The sequence below is a fragment of the Fundulus heteroclitus genome, chromosome 9, assembly GCF_011125445.2.
Source record: "Fundulus heteroclitus isolate FHET01 chromosome 9, MU-UCD_Fhet_4.1, whole genome shotgun sequence".
NCBI lineage: Eukaryota > Metazoa > Chordata > Actinopteri > Cyprinodontiformes > Fundulidae > Fundulus > Fundulus heteroclitus.
Window position 1 is genome coordinate 5719333 of NC_046369.1, and position 25899 is coordinate 5745231.

Below are 25899 nucleotides of genomic sequence, written 5' to 3' on the forward strand. Positions count from 1 at the left end.
TAAGATGACGGATTAGCACCAGAATAAGATTTCTGACCCTGAAATCCCCCATTACAGAGTTTAAGTAGCTGCTAAATCCATAAACCCCATTTCTGACTCAGTCCTTTAACACATTTATGAGGACGTAATGATTCTGACTCGTCTCTGAACTGACTCTGGAACAACAACTTAAACCTCTCTGATGGGAAAGTGAGAAAATCTGATGGGCTTTGCTAAAAAAAAATTAAAACAGGACATTCAGTAGAATCATGGCCCAAAAATACGTGGCCAAATCAAAATTGAAAAGGTTCAGAAAAATCAACCTCATCAGTCCCCAGAACTAAATCCTATAAAAATACCTGAGTTAAGCTGAGGAGGAGAGGACCCAGGAGCGCACATTATCCAAACAGCAAAAAAAAATTAAAAAAAACATTTATTCTAAAGCTCTTTAAACATCTTTTGCCAAAGGTGCAATAAAGGTAGAGGACTCTTTAAATATGCATTAAATTAAAGGTTAAATAAAACCTGAGTGACTGAAAGTTTACTGGTTACATATAATAAAGTAATAAAACCTCTCATCTCGATTTTAACCAACATAGAGGCAGGACCAGATTGTTCAGTCATTAAGAAACGTACCATCTGTACTTAAAATACCCGAGCAAAGGAATAATGGAATAAACATTGGCAGACTCGGAAAATAGATTTTAAACAAAGACATTAAAGAATATTGATTGAATTACACATTAAACTTGCTCTTTTCTACAGCATTTTGCAGTGAAAGCTGACAATGCTATCTGGCCTTAAAAGTTTTATTTCATACCAACAAAAACCATCAACATAGATTCTATCGCTTAAAAACTCCCTTAAATAAAATCCCCCTACTGTATATTCAACCCTAGCATTCAGTGTAGTCTGGCTAACACACCAACTTTTGAATGGCAAGTCTTCCCTAAATTTTGTTAACGACAAAGACAAAAAAAAAAACTGTTTAGCATTTAATGTCTGCATAAGCAGAAAAAAAACCCTCTTTGAGCATCAAAAGGTTATTAACAAACAATTTTTTTATAAGATATTCATACATTTGCAAAAAACTAAACAAAAAAAAAAGGCTGAGATTTTTTTGACTGGGAAGACTTCCCACACAATGTGACCACCTCACCGTCAGCTTTAGCCAGACTAAAAAATAAAAACAAAAACATTCAAAGCCTCTCAGAAATAATCAACAAAGAGAGGCAAAGGTAGTGATACACAGCATTCAACAGAAACAACACAAGAACCAAACACGACATCCACCAATCCAGAGGCACACATCCACAGACAGAACAGGTGAGGAGGCGAAGACGAAGGAGGGCGGGGTTGGCTCCTCCCCCAGTGCAAGTGGCTCTACCTTTTTAGTGGGCAACCGTCCTGTTAAAGTTTGCAAGAAACTGGCGCTCTCAGTGTGCGAAGACATGCGATTGCCACAGCGCTCCATGGCCTATGAGTGGGATGAATGGAACGGTGACAGCAAGGTTAGTGGAGGAGCAACAGAAGTGTGGGGCTCTTCCTCAGCACGCCGGCCACCAAGGGCCGAGTGCCGGGGCGCGCTCTCCCCACATACGCATGCACAAAAACACACCTGTGACTGCGCTGCTTCTCGTACATGAGGACACAAAACAACCAGACAAAAGACGGGACCACAACGGGTAAACGTTGTGGCGCTAAGCTAGAAGAAGCTTGGCTCGAACGCCCTACAGTAGAAATGCAAAATGGATGCATCCAAGGCCGAGTTTTTTTTTTTTTTTTTTATGTTGCACCATTCTGCATCTCCACAGGTAAATACAAGAATGAAGACAGTAACATGACAAACACTGACACTACCCTATAACGTCTGGAGTATTCTTTTTTTTATTATTATTATTATACCAGTAACAGTGCCTTGCTAAAGTATTCACACCCCCTGAACTTTTCAACATTTTGTCACATTTTATAACCACAAACTTCCTATTTATCTTTTTATATGAGACTGAGAAACGCATAACAGAGCGTAGTTGCGAAGTGGAAGGGAAAGAAGCCATGGCTTTAAGAGCGGGACGATCAGGACTTCTCGTGGCCTCCGATAAATGCTCTCCCTGCCCAGTGTGAGGGTTTAAGGGCCGTGTCTTTGTTGATCTTCAGCTGTGCCAATATTTTGGGAATTTCAGATCATGGTTTCACGAGATGTCCAAAGCTGGGGATATTGTGCTATAACCTTACACCGTTTTATAGCGGTCCTGAACTGTCTGCCGTCTAACTTTGCCTTCGTGATGCTGTTTGTTCACTGATGTTTTTCCTCTAAGGCCTTCACAGAACAGCCACATTTTTACCAAGATTAAAAGGTGTGGAAGTGGACTGTATTCATGATTTAAGTCAGTTTTGAAGGCAGTTGGTTACACCGGGTTTTATTTTCAAGTGTCAGATTAAAGGATGATTAAAGCAAATCGACAGCAAACTTTTTTGAATTTTTTTATGGAAAAAAATAAATAAATAAGTTTTCTATTTGCATTTCACAATCACGCATGTGTTGGCCAATCATAACATGGCAAACAAATACAGCAAAGTTTGTGGTTGTGTAAACTGTAAAAAAGTTAAAGGGGTCTGTTTATTATCCTAGGGCACTGTAACGAGGTAGACTACCAAACAAAATACCACCTAGGGAGTCTGATGTGAAGATTTCTAAGCAACAATGATTATGTCATGGAAACTCGAAATGAAACGGGACTCAACCTTAAATGAAAACGTGTGGCAAGGAGCTCAAATGGGTTGATACACATTCACTCACAAATACACAAATCCTCAGAGACAAGGTGAATAGAAAATGCAGGGTCAGCAGAGGCATGCAGGTGAACTGGCTGAGCAGAAGGGAAGGAAAGAAAAATAATAATCTGGTATGACGACTAAATAAATCCTAACACTACTCTTTTTCTTCCCCATCATAAAAAGAATGTGAGTGAAATATTTACAATTAAAATACTATGTTTCTGTTTAAGGCTGAGCAAAGCCCGGCCATTGTGCTGAAACCAATAATGGAAGATAGAGAAGTAAGAAATGGAGAATAGTAGTCTCTACTCAAAACTGCTATCTGGTTGTCTGGATTTACACGACTTTTATGAATGTAAAAGAAGAAAAAGAGAGGCGTTAGATGTGAAAAGCAAAGAGTGCTGACATTCTGAAACCTTTTTCATACTTGGCACCAACAAGAGTCTTCAGTGATCCAATCACAAACACAGCTCCAGATGCAGAACTTTCCACCTAAACCGGTTTTGTGTTCTAGATTGTCAGTATTTTTTGTCTTTTGGACTAATCCTATGCCAGACTTGTCGAATCAGGACGGGTCTATTCTACACTGAAAACAGCTTCTTGAACGGAAAGTTATGATTGTTAATAATTAAAGCAACAAAAGCAGTTTTCATTACAGATATGGACATTGAGATGGAAATTTGCCAATTTACCCTTGATCAGCTCTGATTTGCAGGGCAAATTCTGGATAATCCTTATTTTCCTTATTTTTTATCAAATGCATCAAAACTGAGAACATAATTTTAAGTCTATAAACACACAAACTGACAACATGTACTTTTTTGGATTTCGATAAAAATCAGACGAAGGTTAGGGACATTTGCAGGGATGGATAAAGTGGGATAACATTACACAACCGTCATGATCTGATAGACTTAAAACTACCACTCATTTCAGTCTATCAACCTTTTATTCAAATGACTTTGATGTTAACTACAGGTCCAATTTAAAACTCTTATTGAAAATTGTTCGGAAGGCCAAATAGGCAGTGAGTCTGCCCTTTTCTTTGTTTCATTATTGATTCATTATTTATGTATTCGCCATTTAGCAGTACGTTGTCAGTGAGTAAGCCAAAAATCACAATACTGAATGCAAAAAGGTTAAAGCCTATCATGTTAAATCTATCACGTGGCAAACCATGGATAGATTATCTAATTTTGGTATTCATCAATGTGAAAAACATTTTTAAATCAAGATTTGATTTTTTTTAGACAATGTAAAAAGGAATGTAGAATGAACCTCAAATATTTTCAGTACTCTGTTTCGATATTCAACCAGAAACAGAAAATAGAGAAAAACTCTATTTTGAGGACTGCGTAGTAACAACCATTAGTGCTGAATTGTGGCATTAATTTATGTCAGCATTTCTGAATGTGGTCTGAGATCAAGTCTGAAGCGTGGCCATTTGTTACAAAGTGCTGTGCATTTACAGTTGGATCACTAAAAACACATGTTAATACCATTTCTGAACAAGGCCCGTGATGAAAAACAGGTCATGGAGGCGGCTGTGACTCCCATGAGTGTAATCATGGAAGGATTGTGATATAAAGTTTGGGAGAATGCCGTAATATTCACAAGTCTTGGTCTTTCATGGTATTATTAAGATTGTGCATAGCTTTGTTATGGAGAGCCAAAAATGCCACAATGTCAAATAAATGGATTATGAAATACATTTTTTCCTGTTAGGACAGACATTTTACTAGAAATACAGTAGGAAAGTACAGTAAATGCCTAAATAAAGATATTACAATTTAAGTAAATAATCCCACATGAAATTTATTAACAAAAATTAGAAGTCAATTTATGTTAAAGCCATTTATAAATGATTTAATCTACTACGATTTCTACACTGCACCAACCATGTCACCGTGGAACGTCATACAGACCCTGATCGGGTTTAGTCATCATTTAGTTATCGACAGAACTGACTCCACCCACTGCTTTTTATAATGCTGTCGACACAAAAACCAAATTCACAATGTGATGAGACCTGTAATGGCCGCTGGTTGTCCAGGACAGGAAGGGGCTGAATACTCAAGGATTACTCAGACATGGATGAATAAAGCAAAACACTACTTTGATGAAAGAACAGCATTATAACATAGTTTTAACATAATGTGATTTTGCAAGATATAGCAATGCCTCAGGAAATATAATCTAAAAAAAAGAAACTGTAAAAATTAATTATTTAGAATCAGAATTGGTTTTATTGACCAGGTTTGTGCACACAAACAAGGAATTTGACTTCGGTCTTATATTGTTCTGGATATACAGACATTTTCTATATAAATCTAGAAAATTGAGTGGAACATAAAAAGATTTTTTGTCGAGTTTCATTCTTGTAAATATGTATACAGTGTTTTTACAAAAGAAAACAACATGGTTGAAATATGCATAACTAATATTCAACTTTTCTAAGGAAATCCAGTTAATTACATTTACCTTTGTTAACAGTGGTGTTTGTCTGCTTTAGCGTGCAAGTCTTCTATGTTATCAAATCAAATTATAAGTTTGACAACTAATTTTCAATCAAGCTACATTGCTAACTTTACTTACATTTTAAATGAACTAAAACTTTTTTTGATAATAAAATGATTTGTTGAATTATGGCACTTTTGGACCTCTATAAACTTTTTGCTCCTTATTTTTTTTCATATTCAGTAAATAGTGGTTGACTATGCCAGTTATGTGACTTAAGAATATCATAAGCATAGTTTGAAATTCCAAAATATATATATATCAACTGTTCTTTAAGACTATCGTTAACTACAATAGACCAAAACTTCAAATATTCCAGGATCCATTCAGTGTGAATAAGGTTGTTATAGTAGTGAGGCAAAGTGAAGGACGGGGCATTCATAAAACCACCTGCATGGTTTCTGGAGCGGACCCAGGGCTGGATCCCCAGGGGGCACTACAGCCCATGGTGTGTACCCACGAGTTGGAGCGGTCTAAGCCCTATGGGTGCCAAGGTCAAAGGACACGAGGCAGGCAGGAAGCAAGGGAACAAGCGAGCAGCACGGGGGGGAAGGAGGAGGGAAGGAATAATGACAAGTTAAAGAGGTTCAAAAGTCATGACTGCTGGAAGATGTCAAAGGCCCCCTGAAAAAAGGTTAGCTGTCAGTAAATTAAGATTCAAATCATCACAGAAAAGTAGCAAGGTTGAAAGGATCTTCATATCCCTTTATGTGTGTACAAATAAAAAGAGGCTTAGTTAAATATTAGCAGAAAGGGGGACATTCATCAATAAAGGGCGGCATCCATCATATAATGGTTACAAGAATGCAAGACTGTTAAAAAAAAGCACATTCAATCATTCACTCACTGCTGATGGACTTTTTGAGTTACATAAAAAAAAAGGTTCAAGGTGGGAAATCTCAAATCATACAAGGCAAAATTAATGACAACAAATAAATACAACAAAATAAAAGACAAAAAAAACGCAATAAAAACATGAATGGAACTACTAAGTATTTGTCACAGACAGCATTTACTCATCAGTGTGAAGCTAAAGGTTCTGTAGGCTTTTTAGAACCTGGCCACACAGAACTTTGTTTCTTTGTGCCTCTGTCAGCGACAGGTTGATGTTACCACGGTTAGAGAGATAAGATGTCCAGTTTTATGTTTACACATTGCTATATAGTTCACATGTTGAACTAAAATCCCCACTGAGTCATGCTGGACATGGACACATCTGCGTTATGTAGGTTAAGGAGTATAGATCCTTTGCAACTACCTTACTGGAGTCAGACTACTTCCCAAACCAGTAAATTTGGAAACTGCTACATAATTGAGTAATGGCAGCTAGTTCCCACATGTGAAGTGGACAAGCCATACAGGGCTTCAGTTAAAGACCATATTCTACATTTTTGGTACAATGTACAATTTAATCTGGTACAATGGCACCAGATTAACATTTTTTATTGATGGTGACCTCTTCTATCCTTTCTAAAAACTCCTCAAACCTGACATACGAAAGACGTTAAAGCCTCACGTTTGACCTTACCTTGCTTCCGATTATGGAGCGAACCTCATCATCAGGAGATGTGGGCGTACCGGATATGTCAGGGTTGCTGTTGCTCAGGCTACGGGAGCGACTGAGGTTGAGGCTGGCTGGTCGGACAGCCGAGCGAGCCATGGTGGCATAGTGGACCGAACCTCCCAGCCCTCCGGGACCTAGGACAAAACACAAGAGGAAACAATGGACGTGGTGAGTAGGGCGTGTAGAAAGGTGCCGCTGCACCAAACCATAAAGTCCTAAGTCCACAAACTCAACATATTTTAAAAAATTTTCATGTCAATAAATTCCCCGTCCTTGAATTTAAAATATTTCAGTCATTTTTAAAAACATTGTTTTAAGTATAAATACCAATAAATCCACTATGAACTTATGTCACGTCTTTCTAGGGCAGTCGGGCTTTGAATATGGAACAAAAACAATATTTAAAACAAACTTAATAAGGAGGAAACTGTCAAAAAACAACTGTCAAAAACAAACTTTTTCCAAACTTATCCAGACCTGAACAACACAGTGGACTAATAAAGCAGTATCATGTGTTTTAGGGGTTAATAATGATGAAAAAACAAACTACTTATCAAAAATAAAATACTTTTAGGTGAAGAAAAAACTTGTGTTTAAAAAGAAAAAAAGCTTCACATTGTAATGTAGAATAATGGATCATATCTACCTGTTAAGGATGAGTTGGGGTCTATGTTGGGCAGGCAGAAGACAAAATGGATGTGGAAGGGAAAAAATGTCAAAAGGTAACAAAAAAAAGAAAAGAAATGGAAGAGAAATTAAGGCAGGCTGGTCTGCAGTAAGGGTGAGCTGGGAAATCAATGCGGTTAACGAAAAAAGGTGAGGAAAAAAAGATCAGGAATAAAGAAAAGGATAACACTCAATCTGTCGGCTGCAAGATACCTGGTGACGGGGAGTTAGGATCTGTGCTGGGTAAGCGGAAGACGTAGTGGATGTAAGAGGACAGCAGGCTGTTGCGACCGTGCATGTCCTGGCTGGTGTCCAGGTACTTGTGAAGCCGGTTCACCACAGATGCCATCACCTCGAAGGATGCTTGACCCAAATTGACTAAAAACACACAAACATAAGAGTTTTCACTGTAAAACTGAATGCAGGGGAATAGAATAATAGGACAAATGCCATATGTACACGTCTTTTAGTAGTCATTACAAGCTTTCCTTTTGAGTCAGCGTAATCCAGAATCATACCGATTTGTCCAGCAATGACTGGCGGACGAACTACAAGCAGCACCAACTTGTCAAGTAAGAGGTGAAGGAATCGAACCACCGGCTCCAGCTGGGCCGAGTTTAGTGCTGCGATGCTGGACTTCAGCTCGGTCTCAAGGTTGTTTTCCATGATGCGCATATCTCCGATCCTGACCGGAAACACGTGCTCATCCAGGGCATGCACCAAGGCGAAAAACTTATCCAGGTACTGGTCCTGGAAAAAGAGAGAGGGATAGGTATTAGAAATATATTGCTGATGTTTTGTCTGGCAAATCCTGTTTGCCGACGGTCAAGTTGAAATCGAAAACTCTGATCTTTTTCCAACCGAATGCACCATTTTAAATCTCTACCTGATTTAGCTGATAACAACACTCTTTGGTGTGGAAGTTGTTACTGAGAGAGCAGACCTAAAGTTATCCATTCTGACCACTTTAACTGTGCTATTCATGCTATAAGCTAACACTAAGATGCTAACAAGAACACACAATGCCATCTCTGTTGTCTTTCAGTATAACAGGGTCAGAGCATTATAAAATACCTGATGGGTGGCTCTCCAACAGTAAACGAAAATGTAGATTAAATGCATACAAGTGAAATCTAAAATAAAAAAAGTGACAAAAAGGTTTCTATTTCTTTCTAATGAAAATTCAAAATGGTTATAAACAGATAAAACCAGCTAGAAGAAGAAATACAGGTGAGAGGTTGAGAGACTTGATCTTATAAAGTTACTAAACTGCAAGATATTGCCATGCTTTGAGGTTGTCGAGGACCACAAATGCAGTGAAGACGTCGCAGACAGAGCAATCATAAAGGTAAGTAACTTTAATGAAAAGAACACGGAAAGAACTTCAGGTAAGGTTACAGACCACATAAACCAACAGATTAACCAGGGCTAACTAAGGATCCAGCAACGACGGAACAGAAACCAGGAACTTAAAATATGCTAGGCAATAATCATCTGGATAATGTACAGGTGCGAGATAATCAACAGAAATATATGCAGTGGGGAAGGCAACTCGGTGGGAAACTAGCAGGGCATGAAACACAGGTAGCCTTTACACAAACCAAACACTAACTGAAAGCAGCACAACCCAAGGAACCTAAAAACTAATAAATAACCAAAAGCCTTAGGATTGGGACAATTGTGAAGCACAAAGTATTTATACCTGTGTGTGGATTGTTGAAACAGCCAGCAGTTCCACATTAAATACTCCTCGATGGTTGTCGACCCACTTCATTCCTGGGAGAGGAACCTGAAACACAACAGAAATAATCTGGGCTTGCTTTGGCAAAAAAACAAAAACAAAGAAACCCTAATGGGAAAGCGTGAGTGCATGAGATACGTTCATTCAATTAGGATTATGCTGTACCTGGAGGCCAATCAAAAGGTACGTAACAACTCACCTTAAACAACAGCAAATGTTGTAACAAACTTCCATTGGACTCGATTCAAGATCCCTATATTCTCCTTTTTTATTTACCCTTTAAAATGCTTTTTAATATCTATGCATTCTTAAACAATAGCCGTTTTAATCCTGCACTTCTACCTCGTTTTAAAGATTTACAGTTATTCACAAAATCCTCTAAAGACAGTAAATATAAAATATTACCTATCAAAAGGGGGGGACTTTTAACTCTAAATTGGATGACATCACATATTGTGTTTATTTATCATGAGGCTCACTGTGAAATCTGTAAACTCCCTATTATAGCTATATATATATATATATATATATATAAAAAAAAAATAAAAAAATGCCGACTATAATATCGGATCTTACTTCTGGAGAGAGAACAGAGTAGGACTGTGGCGGCTTCTCAAGAGATACAGGCAAGCAAAAGTGTCCTGTTCTCAGACGGCCGTTCTGTAACATTGGGATCCACTGGAGGAGGAAAAAAACAGATGCAATACTTTCATCAGTAGGTGTTAACCTGCATCGGTGAAAATCTGAATATTAGTCTGCATGCGTTTCTAAGTGCGCTGTGGTGGGTTCGCCTACCGTGTACCCCACTGGGGTCTCCAGTGGTGTGTTCTGCTTCTGCTGGCAGCTGACATGGTAAAACGTGAAGAGAATATGGTGGTGGTCTGACAGGGAGGCAGGCAACTTGATCTTTATCTCATCATGGAAGTCAGGGGATCTGCAGCCATAAGTAACAAATGTTAAAAGGTTCTACGTTTCTATAAACCGCTTACAGCGTTAACAGTTTCCCTTTAAGCAAACTAGTGAATTGGAAATGAAACAAAGGATATTTGCTTGTAAGAACCTTCAGCTACCCAACCCATACAAATATCCAATAATTATTCCTTTTTGCCTGTTGCAGAATGTGGCTATTCTTTTCCACAAAGTTACATTATATATTTGCTTATTGTGGATGCCATCTATCTGTAGGCCATTTAACAGAATAAAGCATGACTGAGAAGTACCAAGTTAAGTCAAGTGTATGTGTAGCACATTTCAGCAGCAAGGTGGTTCAAAGTGCTTTACATCATGAAAACACAAAAACATCGAAACGGTCACCGGTTGTGAGACCTTTTCACTAAAACCTTGTGTTTGAGATGGAAATGATGAATGTGTCATTGTTTGTTAGTAGCTAAATAGACTCCTCGTTATCTGGGGTCTATGCTTGCTATGATCCTAAACCAGAAAAACATTAAGGCTTTAATTTTTTCTGTATTTATCGCAAGCTAGATCGTTATTGCAATTTCCCCCAATATTATCGCATCTCTCAACATTTCCTAAAATCATGCAGCCCTAAAAAAACAGTAGGTGATCAACATCCAGAGGGGTCTCCAGTTGCTGTCCAGGCACAAATTAATACAACTACATTAATACAAATACAAATACAAAAGGAAATGTTTATGACACTGGTTCAGAAACTAACTAAATTGCTAGTTTTTCTATTATATATTGGCCAATTTATTTCTCATATCAACAAATACATTCTTCAAGGTCACTAAGTGGCTAAAAAAAGGCAAATTATACAACAAGTAACAACTAGCTTCTGCTAAATTCTTTAAGGTCCCAAAGGAGGAAACTTTCTCTGCAGGCCCAAGGTCAGAAGAAACCAACAGCTAAAATAAGCACATCAACAAACACACTAGAACCGACTCGAAAATAAATGCTAAAAACAAGGTCATAGCTGGGCTCTCGTTTCTCATGGACAAAACTATTCTGTACAGGAACAGAAGAAGAAATGTTCAGGTGAAGAATTTCCATTGCTATGAAAAAACTAGGTTACTGGAGAATTTACAGGCTCAGATACAACAACTGTGCAAAGATTTTCATATTTAAAACTCTTAAAAAACCGCACACCTGATTTTTTTTGTACTTTTGTCTGCCTGCTTATTTTTAATTTAAAGTCAGAGCAGAACTTTATTGAAGGTTGAATTGACCCATATCACCTTATTAAAACCTTTTCAGACTGTAATGAAGATGCTGGGAGCAGAGAAAAAAAATCATCCTTATCAGACTCTGTTCAAGAACCTCTCGTTTTCTGATTGAATAACAAGCAATTAAAAAAAATAGTTTTTGAATATTAATTCAGATTGATTCACTCACCTGTTATGGTACACAACTGCAGTGTAGGCCTCTTTATAGAAATCTGCACAACTTGACTTCCCGAATATGACCTGAAGGATAAAAAACAATAATGTTACAATTACAGCTTTGTGGAAAAACAGAAGTTCCCAAATAAAGAGTACCGTAATTTGATTACCGTCACAAACGACCAAAGCTGCCAATAATAGACATGTAACATTCACATGATTGGCTTAAATATTATTTTGATGATGGCTTACCGGCATCGCGTTGCTTGGATCCTCTCCATTCATAAATTGCACTTTGACTGTGATGTTGCGAGCAGAGCCCTGACGGTTGGCGAAGTTGAGACTCTGAGGGTTTACATACAACAGGTTCCTGAAAGAAAGAAAGAAAAAATAAATCTAGCTCATTAGAAAGTAATTCACACCGTCGTCAAGATTAATGACAAGACATGTGACAAGCAACGTTCCCCCAAATTTTTACGTGTCTGAGCGTACACACAAATTCCCTGGACCTCTGTGAGCAACACGTGTGCACTGAGGCAACATCACGCCTGTCCGAAACCTGAGATTATAACAAGCTGCATGGCTTACTAAAAGAATATAATTACAACAATAGTTTTAGATTACATAGTTTAGATGCAACTGATTTAATCCGATGACATGAAAAAGACAAAATCCTGGACTTTTTTTTTCTGCCGTGAGTTTTAGCACAAGCATGTCAGTTTGCTCCAGGGCAGCTGTGGCTACAATGAAGCTCACCACCATATAGCGCTTTATTCACAAAGATCCTAAGAGTCTCGCGGAGAGCTCCTATCATAGCCTAAAAATACCTACCAAGTCTTAGCTTAAAAGTGATTCAGATCGCCGCTGAAAGGGACTCTGAGCAAGGAAATGACAGAAATGTTTATTTTAATGAGGAGGTGTGGTTGACCAACTGGGTGTGACGCTGATAGCACAAGAAGAGGAAGAACAAAAAACACAAATGCACTCCTAGTAATGGAAGGAGAGAAATTTAGACTGGATTAAGAAATGTGTCGTGATGATGAAAACTTGCAAAACGTATTGTTCGTCACACTGCATTAAAATGTTTTAATTTTTTTTTTATGCAACCACAAAATCGATTTTAGTACGATTTCCGTGTCTGAAAACATATCAAACAAATAAACCATTTAGTTAAGACTATATTAGCAATGACCATTTTCTTCCAAAAAGTGACAAAACCCCATGGATTATAATACCGTCACGTAAAACAGGGTTCTTGCTGTGCTCATCCTACTTACTATGGCTGCACTATTTATTGTGAATATGTCGTTATCTCAATATCAGTGAATATTCATTCCGCAAAGGACTGTTTGGAGTGCAATAAGTGCTGTAATCCTACATTTTTCACACTTATGTACATAATATTTAGCCGGTTGGACAGTCTCATAGCAGCAGATGGTCACACCGGATCCAAATCACATTGCATAAAACGCTAAAGGCTTAAATCGCAACCAATATCATCATCCTGGTCATAATTTTTAACCTTTCAATATCATCATTGCAAATGATGATATTGTGGCCTACTAGGCCTGAAAAAGTAACATCACAGTTCATGAAGTGATCAATTCGAGGCGAAATGTCAGACTGTTGCGTAAAATGCGCTGTGAAAAGTAAATGTGGGAGGCTTGGCCCGTTCAAATGTCAATGTACAGTAGAGGAATGATCCTCAGGAAAAAAAGCTCAGTTTATTGTTATCCTACATTAGTTAGACTGTACACTACTGCACGTTTTCCTGGCACATCCACAAAAAAATTTCACTGTAAGCCAAATTAAAGCTACGGTTATGTCAAAGGTTGGTTAAAACACGGTGACGGAGGGGAGGCGGAACCACTATAGGAAGTGTAAAACAGCTAGGGGTTTGCTGGTAAACCACAATGACGTAATCAATCCTTGGTGGGGGAGGGGGGGGGGGGGTCGACCCACAGAGACAACAGCTGGAACCACAACCAAGTAAGGAGTGTGGGAATCTCTGTCTCACATTTAGAAAGTGACTTACTCTTCTCCAACATTCTCCGAGCTGCTTTGAAGCAGGTTACTGAACTCAAACTCCAATAGACCTCAACACGGTAAAGTTAAACTAATGACGAGCAAATAGAACAAATAGAAACGACTGTGATTGGTCCATTCATCTCTTCAGATTCAGCTCAAGTTAATAAGTACACACAGGAAAGTCAACTTTGCTTTGCTAGTTTTTTGTGATAAAAAAAAAAAAAGCCTTTGAATTTGCAATGGAGCACAAGTATGCGAAAGCCATGTCAGCTCCAGACATTAAGACTCCCAAAAGCTTAGATTTAAGCTGCTAAGTCTTTTGTTGGACTAACCTTTATGGCCCAGTAGAAAATAATAAAACCCGATCACTAGATTTGAGCTGATAAAACATTCCTGGCACATTTATGCAGCTTTTGGACCAATTCCTGTTCTCCTCCGTTTGCGTGATTAGAAACTTTTTAATCAATTCTTCATTACCGAGAGCTAAGGCGATCCAAGCCTCGAAACCACAAATAACACAAGAGCTCATCGAGATGGCTGTGTGGGATTTGAAGATGTACGGTCACTGCCGGAGTGCTCAGAGGTGAAGCACTACCTTGTTCTCTGCCATACAAAGCAAAGGGGCAGGCTGCAGCAATACATCTGTGGGTGCATCAAAGTTTTTCGGTTTGTTGCATCACTCGGCCTGACGCTGAGGACAAACAGTGGGAATGTGTGGCATGAAGGCACACAGCAGCATTGTGGCGTCTTTTTTTTTTGCCTCACCAGCTCTGTAAGCAGGCTAGCGTCTCTGCCAGTTTCTCCATATGCCCTCTCAGCTTTTCTGCTGAACGTTGCCTTGCAACAACAAAATAACTTTGAGTGCACAATGCTGGTTATTATTGATCTGGGTAATATTGCTTTCCACTTGGGGCGCCGTACCATCTGGGGGTGGCATGAGTAGTTGATATATATATATATATATATATATATATATATATATATATATATATATATAAAAAAAGAAAGCAAGTCTATTTTCTTTGATAACAGAAGAAAACAGTTTGAATTTGTGAAACCGTAAGAAACATAAGAACAGAAAATGGGCACAGAGCAATGGGCTCGCTACCATTCAAAAACTGCCACAGAACATACATAGATTAAAAAAAAAAGATTTTATGTATTGGATTTATTTTTAAAAAGTTGTTTATGCAGTGTATTTACAAGTATTTAACAGTCCTGCAGGGTGGTAAACAGTTCAACCAAATCAAGCAATTAAAATCATTGAAATAGAGCATCAACTCACACAAAATATAAAAAGCAAATATGCAAACTTATGGACATAAAACAACGAATTTCATCTAGCTAAGGTTTAGCCCTTTTGTCACAGATGCCAAAAATATGAAGGTTATAAAACATTACGAATAAAGTGAATGAATGGGATATTTTCTAAACAAGGAAATATAAAATGACCCAAAATTATTTCTAATGTCTTTCAAATTAATTGGTACATTTTAACTGTATTTCTTTTTTTTATTGGCCCATTTACACAGGTCTGCATATATATTTAATTCTAGTTAGTTTCGGTCCTCTACGGGGCTCATAAAGAGACATTTATAAAAATTACTTTCTGGTGCGCACCTGATACTTTCTGTACCACAAAGTTGTTTTTTTTGGTTTTCCCTTCAATGTCCCTTTAGGGGCTCAGTAGCCCTCCATAGGATTGTCCCCTGTTTATTGGGTTTATCCTAATTAAGAAAATAAAAGTTACAGTAAGTTTGTCATATTGCAAATCATTATTTTATTGCTCTCAACAATAAAAAATAACCCTGTGCCTTCTAAAAAGGTTAGGAGTATTTTTCTTTTACTTTTTTTTTTTTTTTTTTTTTGTGACTACACTTTTCCCATACAAAAGAAAAAGACGAAACCACAAGCAGGAGTCCAAACTCTTCACACCAATTCATGCCCAGAAACAAAGATGTGGCGTCTCCGCCCCTCCCCACAAAACGAGGAGAGGAGCGGCAGAGGAGACCGGGAGGGAGTCAGACCCGGGGCTGATTCAGCACGATGCTAAATCAAACCTAGGAGAATTAATTACAAACAGCATTATCAATCTGAGCAAAGGGTGCGCAGAGTTATAACGCTTGAGATTGATTAGGCGGACGATCCATCAAAAGCAGAGATAGCCATTGTTGGCTTTCTGCTGATCAGCTAAAGTGCCACACAGCCACAGATGGAGAGCAGGGTAGGGTGTGGTACACAGAGGGGATTGGGGTTAAATGGTTAGTAGGGAAGGGGGGGGGGGGGCACATGTCATTTGCACAGTACTGTGATTTGTTTGTTTAGGAGAGGGAGGGCCCGAGGGGGATTTGGGAGGAGGTGGGAGACAAAGCTAAAAACATAGTAGGGTTTAATGATCAGCTAATCCCCCCCCGCCTCAACTGGGAGTATATAACAGAGCACAGCCTGCTGCTCTCTAATCATTTTACCAGTAAAGGCTGTAAGCACAGAGAGGACGGCTAGTGTTCAAAGGAACCCAAAGAAAATTAGAGGACATTAAAATAGCTTCCACGTTTAGCTGATCAGCAGAAAGCCAACAAGAGGAGATCGCAATGAAGCTGTTTTGCCTGTTGCTGCTGTCTGCCGCTTCGACTGCTGCGCTCCATCTGGACGCGTCGGGCAGGAGAGAGCAGCCCACGCTGCCCTCCGAGGCCCTCGCCACGGAGGCGAGCCCGACTGAAGCCAAATCCCGCTTCGCCATGCTGGACGACGTTCGCCTTCTGGCAAACGGCCTCCTCCAACTTGGCCAGAGTCTGCGGGAGTTTGTCCACAAGACCAAGGCCCAGATCAACGACATCTTCCAGAAGCTGAACATTTTCGACCGCTCCTTCTACCAGCTCTCGGTGGTCACGTCCGAGATCAAAGAGGAAGAGGAGGAACTCAAGAAGACCACGAGCATCTTGAAGGCCAACAACGAGGAGATTCGAAACCTGTCCATGGAAATCAACAGCAAGATCAACAACATCCTGCAGGAGCGCACGCAGCTGCAGAGCAAAGTGGGGAGCCTGGAGGAGAGGCTGAAAGGACTGTCGCAGAGCATGCTCCCTGCAGACCAGCTCAGCGAAATCATCACCCTCAAGGTGAGAAGATGGTGACGAGAAAAAGTCTGTGAAATGCTAAATTACAAAGCATTTCCTTAAAACGGCTTCCATTGAAATGAATGTAATGAGCAATACTGATGCTCCATAAAGCTTCGCTGTTGGATTTACAGAAATGAGCAATGAGTCTTGTATGAAGCAACATCAAATTTGTATTTAAATGTAATTTTGGTCATTACTATTTACAACAAAACCAGATTCCTCATACATTCCCTCAAAATGCAATCATTTCAGGCGAGCTACAGCCGTTGTGTAATGACAATATTTTTCACTGTTTGCCTTTGGTAGCAATCGGTTTTAAGTTAATTTAAGCGACTAAACAAACACTCAAACTTCAGAAGGGAAGCACTAAAGGGCCATGTAACTATTCAAACGTCAGAAATAAAAATACATATGATGATACGTCAATCAAATATTTTCCAGGAGGTAATTGAAGCGCAGGAGAGAACAATTACCAACCTTCTAAAAGCGGTGAAGGAGCAGCACGACCAGCTGGACCACCAGAAAAACAAGATCAAAAACCTGGAGGACAAGGTAGCCGTGGAATATAGAGCGATCCACACACACACACGTCGTGCTTCGACAAACATGTAGACTAATTCTTCATCGAAGGTCGAAAGCTTTAACGCGGAATATGCTTGTGTTCTACCTTGCAGATCAGCTTCAACAGCTTTCAGCTTACAGTTGATAAGGCGATGGATTCAGACCATTCAGCCTCTGATAAGTTTGAATATCTGCAGATAAACTCCACTGGTAAACAAATGAGTAGTAAATGTCTAAAACACATCATTAGATTAAATAAAGGGTAAGATGATTTTAGATTATTCATCATAATCTGTCTGTTTCAGACCTTCCTGTGGACTGCGGTGATTTATTTACCAGAGGAGAGACAAAAAGTGGAGTCTATGCTATCAAACCAAACCAATCAGAGCCATTTTATGTTCACTGTGAAATAAGCTCAGGTAAGTAAGACAGAACATCTTTTTGTCCTTACGGGCTGCCGTCATGTTACAGCACCGACTTATCCACGTGTTCCCCATTGTGGATGTGACAGTAATTTACCAAATAAATAAATAAATAAATGGGACCTGTAAAGGCTTCTTAGCACGGTGAAAATGTACATAAAACTACTAATTTTTGTTTTTCTTCAATAGATCATGGTTTGACTGTCATCCAGCACAGGGCTGACAGTACGGTGGATTTTGACCAATCATGGGAGATGTATGAAAAAGGCTTTGGAGACCTGGAGAGTGAGTATCTTTTGGGTAATCAACAACAACAACAACAACAAAAAAAAACAGAAAGAAATCTTTACACTTGTTAACACAATCTGCAACATGTGTTGTTACTCTTTAGGAAAAGTTGGCTGATTCTGAATGATCAAATGTAAAGCTAAAAACAATTGCTGTTACAGTAAAAAGTTTTGCAAAGACCTTGAGAAGAGTTTGCACGTCCTTAAAGTTCACAGAAAGGACAGTAAGATTGGGTTGAAACAATAAACATCATCACTGCTAACTTCCTGCAGAATCCGAGCAATCGGGACAGTTTCGCAGCTTTGCATGTAGCCACCGCGCTGCATTTCAAAGCGATTTCCATTTCAGAACAGCCTCTCTCACACATAAACGGTTCAAACAGGGGACATTTGTTGACCGCTGTATTCCACAGAGGACTTCTGGCTGGGCCTAAAGAAAATACACACCATCAGCCAACTGGGAACCTACATCCTGCGCATTGACGTGGAAGACTGGAAGGAGGAAAAACACTGGGCCGAGTACCGCTTTTCAATGGCCGGTCCCTCCGAGGACTACGCGCTTCACGTCAGCCACTTAGCGGGCGACCTGCCAGATGCGATGACCAACCTGACCGGCTCGAGATTCTCCACCAAAGACAAGAACAACGACAGCGGCTGCGACGCCGACTGCGGACGCAACTGCACAGGTACTGTCGTTTGCGGCACGAAAAACTACAGCAAGCGTCGCGGGAATTAGATGCAGGGTTTGTTTGCGTTGACACGGCTGTTTCATGTGTTTGCAGGTGGATGGTGGCTGAGTGCGTGCAGTGAAACCAACCTAAATGGGAAGTACTTCTCTTTGAGGGCCAAAGGACGGTCCGTGAGGAGGAAGGGCATTCAATGGAGGCCTGGCGCTGGGCCTTTGTATTCCCTCAAAACGAGCAAAATCAGCTTACGAGCGTCGCTAGCCACAGATGGTGGAAACTGACCTCGCACCCCTGAAAGTTTCATATATTATTAAAAGTTATGCGTCTTTGCATAAAGACCTAGAGTTAGTTTAAAGATTTCACAGAAAGGGCAGTAAGATCGGTTTTCCTTTTCCAGCGACTAGAGGATTATTGCCTTCTGAACTTTTCTTAGATGAAATATGTCATACATTGGACTTACGGATGTGATGAAATGGTGCAATCATGACATGTAGGTTGTTAACCTATTGGATCTGACCCACCAAGGACACTAGAACAGTTATTACACAACCTTTGCAATCAGTGGACCTATTGATCCACATCGCAGACCGATTCTGTACCAGATACCCGAGGGTTACGTTGGGATGAAGGCTTCTGAACGAATTACAACCTTAAAACACAGATCAGGAAATCACAACTGAGATTAATCGAAATGCATTTCAGCTTCTAGGCCGAGTATGCTGTTTGAAGTGTGTTCCGTCTTTGTGGTGTGAAAATGTATTACATGGTGTCTGCAGCGACAGGCAGAAAAGCCCATGTCGTATTACATAATGCATGCAGGTTATAACATTTTAAGCTTTAATAGAAATTGTGTTTGCAAAGCTAACTGTAATGTGCAGGCCGGTTTTGTTTTTCATTCATATGTAGACCTTTTAGATTTTATATTCTGTTTTATACCACCCCATCCTCTGATTTCAACCTCCCAGTTTTATAGGTACGGGTTTTTTTTTTTTAGCAAACTAATGATAATTCAAACGTTGGCAGTGCACTGATTAACTTCATTGTCCGGTCAGTTTTGTTGTTATTATTCTGTATAGTATTTAAACCACGTTCATGCTATAATTATTAATGCTGGCATTGTTGGATAACATTGTGTGTTTGTGTTTCCACCGTTATTGAGTCATATTGACTCACATCATTAGTGCAGCACACGATTCTGTTGTGTTAATGCGCTTCAAACTAAGTGTCAACCTGGCAAGAATTGTATATGCTATTCAATCATACTGTATTTATCAAAATAAATAAACAAATAAATCAATGTGTCAAAGTACAAAAAAAAAAACATCTGACATTGTATGTGTTTAAACGGGATTAATATTGGTACTGAAACAGATACATTTTAAATAAAGCTGATTGAAGTTAACAAAAAGTCAAAAAAAATCAGTTGGTATTATATTTTACTATTTTATTCATGTTTTGGTGTAAATAATTTTTAACTACTGTCTATCACTGAATACAAATAAATTGTGCGTTTTAGCTGGTGGCAAAGAGACCCATTCCATTAGAAAACCTTCAAAGAATCTACAAAGATGATGGTACGCCACTCTTTTGAGCCTGTTGCTGTTGTTTTACCACCCTGGTATTGTATTAACACACTTTTATGCTCCAGATCAACAAACTTCCCAAACTCTTCTATACTTCTACAGAGGTGGTTACGTGTGCTGAGGACCAACAAACATTGGTCCTCAGATTTGATAAGCATAAGCATGGCTTCTACCTTTTGGAGAAAAAAAAATCATAGGAAGTCAGTATTGACTCCGTTTTTTTGTTGTTGTTTTTTTTTTTTTACACACCTTACATGTCAGCCATTTTGGCTTTATTTTGATTATTAATGTGTGATATTGTGGGATCTGTTGTATGACTTTGTAGACATAATGTTAGATTCAAATCATTTAGAAAGACCGTCAGATTTTTTTTTTCTTATCCCAAAAACTCCAAATTTCTGTTGATCATTGATTGTGATCAATCACGGCTCCGCTGGACGGAGATCTAAAGATCTGCAGCGCAACAAATCTGGGGGAGGAGGGGGGGAACTACAGTTTCTGAAGTCACCTTGACCAAAACAGCCCTTATTCTGGTGGACAACATGCGCCGACTACACAGATCGAATCTGCCTGCGCGTGCAAATGCTGCTGGTGTGTGCAGTGTTCTCGCACCCATGACCTTCACAAAACAACAGGCCCGAGGTAAACAATTACGCACTGCGGTGTCAATCACTGCAGGGCAAAGCACCTTGTTTTTGAAAGGAACTGAATCAATGAATCCCCTTGCTTTTAAATTCAAATAAATGGGTGAGAGGACAGGGAGAACTCGCGCCTAAAAAAAAACGAGACGGAAGAAAAACATTCAAACTAAACCCTTTTCGGTACCTGTACGTGGTGTTTGGCACATAAACGTCCCTGGCAGGAAATTCCAGGATCTCTCTGGTTGGGCGCACCCTGCTGTCCGGGTACGGTTTAACCTGCAGAAGGTCCGGAGTCAGGCAATAATGGGGGTTCTCTGGGGCTGGAGAAATGTCCAACTTTAACTGGGCTAGGATGATAAAAGGGGGAAATAAAAGCGTCATTAAATAGAAAAATGTTGTTGTGCTTTTCAATTTCCTAATTGTTACGTAAGAAAAGTTATTTGTTCAAGTATAGTAAGAACCTGTGATGGGTCTGAGCCTCCTCAGCACAGAAGAAGGCCTCCTCATATCAGCAAGAAACTTAAACAGATCTTCATCACTGAGTCTGTCCCCCTCCTAACAGGAGAGATGGAAACAAGCAAATGCTTTTTTTTTTTAAAAAGAAACCAAAACAGCGCAATGAAAGATGGAAGACTTTCCCGCATGGACTTGTACCTGTTTAAAGAAGTTGGTAATGGTAAGCGTTGCAGGCCTGAATCCCGTCAGGCTGCAGGATTCATCTCCGCTAGTGGTCCTCTCCAGGGAACGCCTTCCCATGATGCTCGAGTTCCTCCGCTCTGACCACGAGCCTTTTCTCTCTTTGAACAGTAAACGATGAAAACAAAAATCAGGATTTAAAAAACCTTCTGAACTCGTCAATCTCTAATCTGCCTAGCAACGAAAGGCAGTATGTAGTTTGAACAGAAACAGTGCCAGACCAAAGGCTAAACAAACAAGTCAAAGTGACACTCCTGGAATCAATAAAGCTGCACGCTTGTTTCGGATGCTTATTATCTCTGGCTTTTCTTCCAGTTTGTTGTCGGAAAAGTTTTTTTAGATAAAGTTTTGGCCGTGTATTGATGGGTCCAAGAGGCTGATCCACAAACGCTCTCTGCACCCAGATAAACGCATGCAAACCTATAAACCTAGTTGGGCCGAAAAGATATACGGTCACTGGTGTTGAAAAGGAAGGTCAGACCTGATAGGCTCATTTCCAACTCTGTATCTCTCTCCAGGCTGCCAGCACTATTTACAATGTTCATCAGGTGGATGGCGGTCCATGCGAAAGGCATCCTGTAGCGGCCCAGACGCTGGCAGAACTGTTCTGACTGGCTTCGAAGCTTCTCCAGCTTTTCTTTGTTCTATGAAAAAAGGCACATTCAATTGAGTACAGGTGCAATTTATTCGGAGGTGGGTAATCCAGGGTCAGTGAGTAAAAGGCCTGTTCAGAGATTAGTTCCAACTATTTGAATTTCCGGGCCCACAGCACAGACTAATGTTTAAAAATCACCTGGTTAAATGAACAGAATGAAGGAGAACGTTCTGAAGCCGGATTTAAGCCACCTCTGAGTTGATTTATTAGGGTTAGTCAGCACCTTGAATCGTCTTGTCACTGAAAAGTGCTTTATAAATAAACTTGCCTGTTCGGCACCAATCAATCGGCCCGTAATGGGGAAATCTACTGATGATCAGCACCTCAATTGCTGAAGAATCTGATTTTAATCCCTGTTCTGTAAACACCTCAAAATTGAAAACTCCACCCACTTTGAGTTTGTAAACGCATCGAGAACATGACGCATGTTCTTAGACACACGTCGTTTTAAGGTTAGGAGGAAAACTATCTGATAAAAGGTAGAAAGATTCACAATGATGCATAAATCGGAATCAATTCATATTTAGTTGGATTCTCTACCTTGATTCTCTATCAAGGAACCCGCAGCAGCATTTTTCTTTCATGTTCAACGCTGTTGACGTATAATTGTCCAGCTGAGAACGTTTACACCACCTGAATAGGCAGGCCAGACCTCAAAGAAAACTAGAAACTGGTATTTACCAGCAAAAACGGCAACTGGTGCATCTCTCCCATTCACTCATTTAAATATGAGTGACGGTAGATTATATTTTGATAAAACAGAAACTGTCACAAAAGAGAGGCGGTTAAATAACTGGCGTACCTGCACATCATGTGAATCAGATATTAAAACAGAATCAGAATAAACTAAAGACAAACGTCTGAGTTTTTTTAAGAACTCCCGCTGATCGTACCTTGGCAGCATCTGATTCCTTGAAGACCATGTAAGGCTCTGCACATTCTCCTATGTCCCCTTGCTGTAGTACCTTTTCTAGCTGTTGATGAAAGAAATGGTGACGTCAATAACAAGGTTAATGTGCAACAAGATGATGTCAACGTAATTTAATAAACATATTTTCCTCTTAAGATCACATGAGGATTTTAGTGCATTACAGGACCATAATTAAAGCATCAAATATGGTTTCTGCAAAAAGCACCAACTTGGTACCACTGAGCTATATAATGCACTGGAGTGCTGATTTTGCCGAAAAACTGAAGTCACTGGCCGCCATGTTGCTCCTCCCTACTCTCCCAGAATACCACAGGATTTGGTTGCAATAACAAGCAGTTTTCTGGCTGAGTGAAAACGTTTCACAGGTAATTCTACAGTCAGTGGATGTACTAACACTATCAACTACTAGGAAATTAGGTGCTGAACTATTTTACACCTTTTTCATATTAAATATATATATATATATATATATATATATATATATATATATATATATGTGTATATATAAGTATGTGTATATGTATATATGTATATATGTACATATACATATGTAAATATATGTTTTTGTATATTGTTATTTATATATTTATAAATGTTAAACATATATATTTAAATGAATAAAATGCAAAATATTTCAGCACATGACTTTCTCAGTACTTGATATTTTTAGAACATAACATAAAAGTATATGACATTTGACATTTTAAAAGTCTTAAGCCCCCCCTGAACATGAGAAAATCCTCGTTATTCGATGCTGTAGCGCACATATTCCCTAGTTACTTGAGGAAAATAGGGAGTACCAATATGGCGGCTTCAAAGCGACTCGTTCAAACAGACGGTGATTAGCACTCCAGTGTATTATATAGCTCAGTGCTTGGTACGCTGTCGTTGATTTATTATGAATATTTACTCCACTTCTGTCACAATTCACCTAAAACCTCACCCCTAACACGCAGTCAGCAAACATTAAAAGCAAATAGAAATTCTTAAATTTATCTTTGAGGCAAAGTAAATCATAGCAACACTGCCTCACCTTGATTACTAGAAAGATATCCTGCGAGGGGTAGGTGATGGAGAAAATGGCCGAGCGGGCCAGAGTGGAGATGGCCGCCGTCTGAATGTGCGGACGCAACATTCCTTTCATCTGCTCCGAATTCAAGTCGAAGAAAAAGTTTTCGGATATCTAAGGGGAACAAGAAGCAGAAAAAGGAGTCATTTTATTACGTCCGACGAAAATGCATTCACACGTCAACAAAATCACTACTGTAAAAATAGAACATTTGTTTTAGCAAATAGCTGGGTAGCAGCGACTTGATTTCTGGCTCACAGCTGCTGACAAACATGGTAAAGTTTCAGAGAAAAATGAGCCTCCAGTGAATCAATGGAGCCCCGAGCCAAGGCAATATATATGAGAGCGCTCCATCTCAAGGCCACTGCTACCCTCTAGTGTTTGTTACTGTAGGCAACATAATTCCAGTGTATGATTTAACCACTGTGGGTTCTTGAAACCTTAACGGAACGCGGCATAAAATTTTTACCGTCCACTCATCAGATTTCTTTTAGCCTCCCTACAATTTTAATGGTTTTGCAGAAGTGACCACACAACTCAGGGCCAGGGGAGGAACTGAGGAAAGCATAACAGCTTACCTTTCTCTTTTCCTTGACATCGTATAAGGCCAAACTAGCAAATATAGGTTCAATTTCGATCTCGAACCTTCAAAAGGGAGAGTAAAAACAAGTGAGTCAGCAAAAAGGAACAGTTAAATACAACTGTAGAGCTTTTCTTTTCTTTTTTCTTTTTTTTCCCTGAAGAAGCGTCTCCACAGCTTACTTCAAGGACAAGCACTTGACGAGTAGCCTTTGGCCAAAGTGCTCTTTGGGTACTTCAGGCACACAGTGGCGCTCAATGGGCTCCTCCTGGGCGTTCACAGGAAAAAGCACAGATAAATATCAGGACATTTACTGACAATCAGCAGTCATTTAAAAAAAAAAAAAGAACAAATTCTTCTTTGGAGTGAGCGACTGGTTGAGAACGCTTAGCAAAGCTACCGAGGAACAAGATTTAGATTTGAAAATCAAACATGGCGTTACCTCATCGAGAGCTGGGTGTAAAGCAAAGAGTTCCCGGTGACGACTGGCCTTGCGCTGGTCTTCGTTGTGCCGATCGATCTCCTCGTTGGGAGCCCGGTCGAGGAGGTGAGGCAGAAGGGCGTCGGGGAGGGAGTTCTTCAAGTCGAAGATGCTGCAGGCCCAGCTGCCGCGCGGCGTGTCGTCTATAGACATGGATCGGCGCTTCAGATCATCCTGAAGACCAGCGATCACAAAAAGGGATGCACGGTTAAAACCACAACTGAGGGGACCGCTTTTAATGAATTTGGCTAATTTAATTTAATTGCTTTATTGCTCTGTTGTTTGGGGGGGGGGGGGGGGGGGGGGGGGCATTGCGTATCAGTACAACCAATCAAGAGAAAGGGGAGACATTTTCACTGAGACCAGGCTGCCGCTTCCAAGGCGCTGCTGAAAGGCTCAAGAATGGTTTGAATTTTAAAACAAAGAGTATTTTTTGGAAACACTAATAATTAAACATAAAGAACAAGAGCTAATGCATCCTGGAGCTATTCACCTTATTCGGGAAGTCGGGATCGGCGCCGCCATTTTGTCTCACAACTTCCGGTGAGACAGTTTTGCTGTTTTGTTAATAAT

At 39.7% G+C, this 25899-nt stretch overlaps 2 protein-coding genes across 22 annotated transcripts in view; one reads left to right on the forward strand and one right to left on the reverse strand.

The window, feature by feature from the left end:
• The window catches only part of dock7 (dedicator of cytokinesis 7), a 62376-nt gene that overhangs the window by 25289 nt on the left and 11188 nt on the right, over nt 1–25899 (reverse strand). For 9 of the 21 annotated variants that reach the window (XM_012877988.3, XM_012877986.3, XM_012877985.3 and 6 more), the window contains exons 6-25: nt 25288–25500; nt 25028–25113; nt 24844–24910; nt 24230–24379; nt 23159–23239; nt 22092–22254; nt 21569–21711; nt 21376–21469; nt 21099–21261; nt 11840–11957; nt 11601–11671; nt 10041–10179; nt 9822–9923; nt 9207–9293; nt 8023–8254; nt 7718–7882; nt 7485–7505; nt 6803–6972; nt 5665–5754; nt 1367–1456 (exon numbers count right to left, since the gene is read on the reverse strand). In XM_012877988.3, coding sequence (XP_012733442.2) covers nt 1367–1456; nt 5665–5754; nt 6803–6972; nt 7485–7505; nt 7718–7882; nt 8023–8254; nt 9207–9293; nt 9822–9923; nt 10041–10179; nt 11601–11671; nt 11840–11957; nt 21099–21261; nt 21376–21469; nt 21569–21711; nt 22092–22254; nt 23159–23239; nt 24230–24379; nt 24844–24910; nt 25028–25113; nt 25288–25500 — 2445 coding nt within the window. The remainder of the gene's footprint in view (nt 1–1366; nt 1457–5664; nt 5755–6802; nt 6973–7484; nt 7506–7717; nt 7883–8022; nt 8255–9206; nt 9294–9821; nt 9924–10040; nt 10180–11600; nt 11672–11839; nt 11958–21098; nt 21262–21375; nt 21470–21568; nt 21712–22091; nt 22255–23158; nt 23240–24229; nt 24380–24843; nt 24911–25027; nt 25114–25287; nt 25501–25899) is intronic. The other 12 variants (XM_012877987.3, XM_012877982.3, XM_012877990.3 and 9 more) reach the window with 5 other exon arrangements.
• On the forward strand, nt 16072–20011 carry angptl3 (angiopoietin-like 3). Its single transcript, XM_012878002.3, has 7 exons — nt 16072–16734; nt 17176–17286; nt 17409–17505; nt 17601–17714; nt 17907–18002; nt 18418–18690; nt 18787–20011. The coding sequence occupies exons 1-7, from the start codon at nt 16207–16209 to the stop codon at nt 18969–18971; spliced, it is 1404 nt and encodes a 467-aa protein (XP_012733456.2). The 5' UTR covers nt 16072–16206; the 3' UTR covers nt 18972–20011.

Bases quoted from the DNA above. Each gene is read 5' to 3' on its own strand.
- angptl3 (XM_012878002.3), top strand. From the start codon at position 16,207: ATGAAGCTGTTTTGCCTGTTGCTGCTGTCTGCCGCTTCGACTGCTGCG. The intron at 17,287-17,408 runs GTAGCCGTGGAA...TCTACCTTGCAG, and splicing joins TCAAAAACCTGGAGGACAAG to ATCAGCTTCAACAGCTTTCA. The intron at 18,691-18,786 runs GTACTGTCGTTT...ATGTGTTTGCAG, and splicing joins CTGCGGACGCAACTGCACAG to GTGGATGGTGGCTGAGTGCG.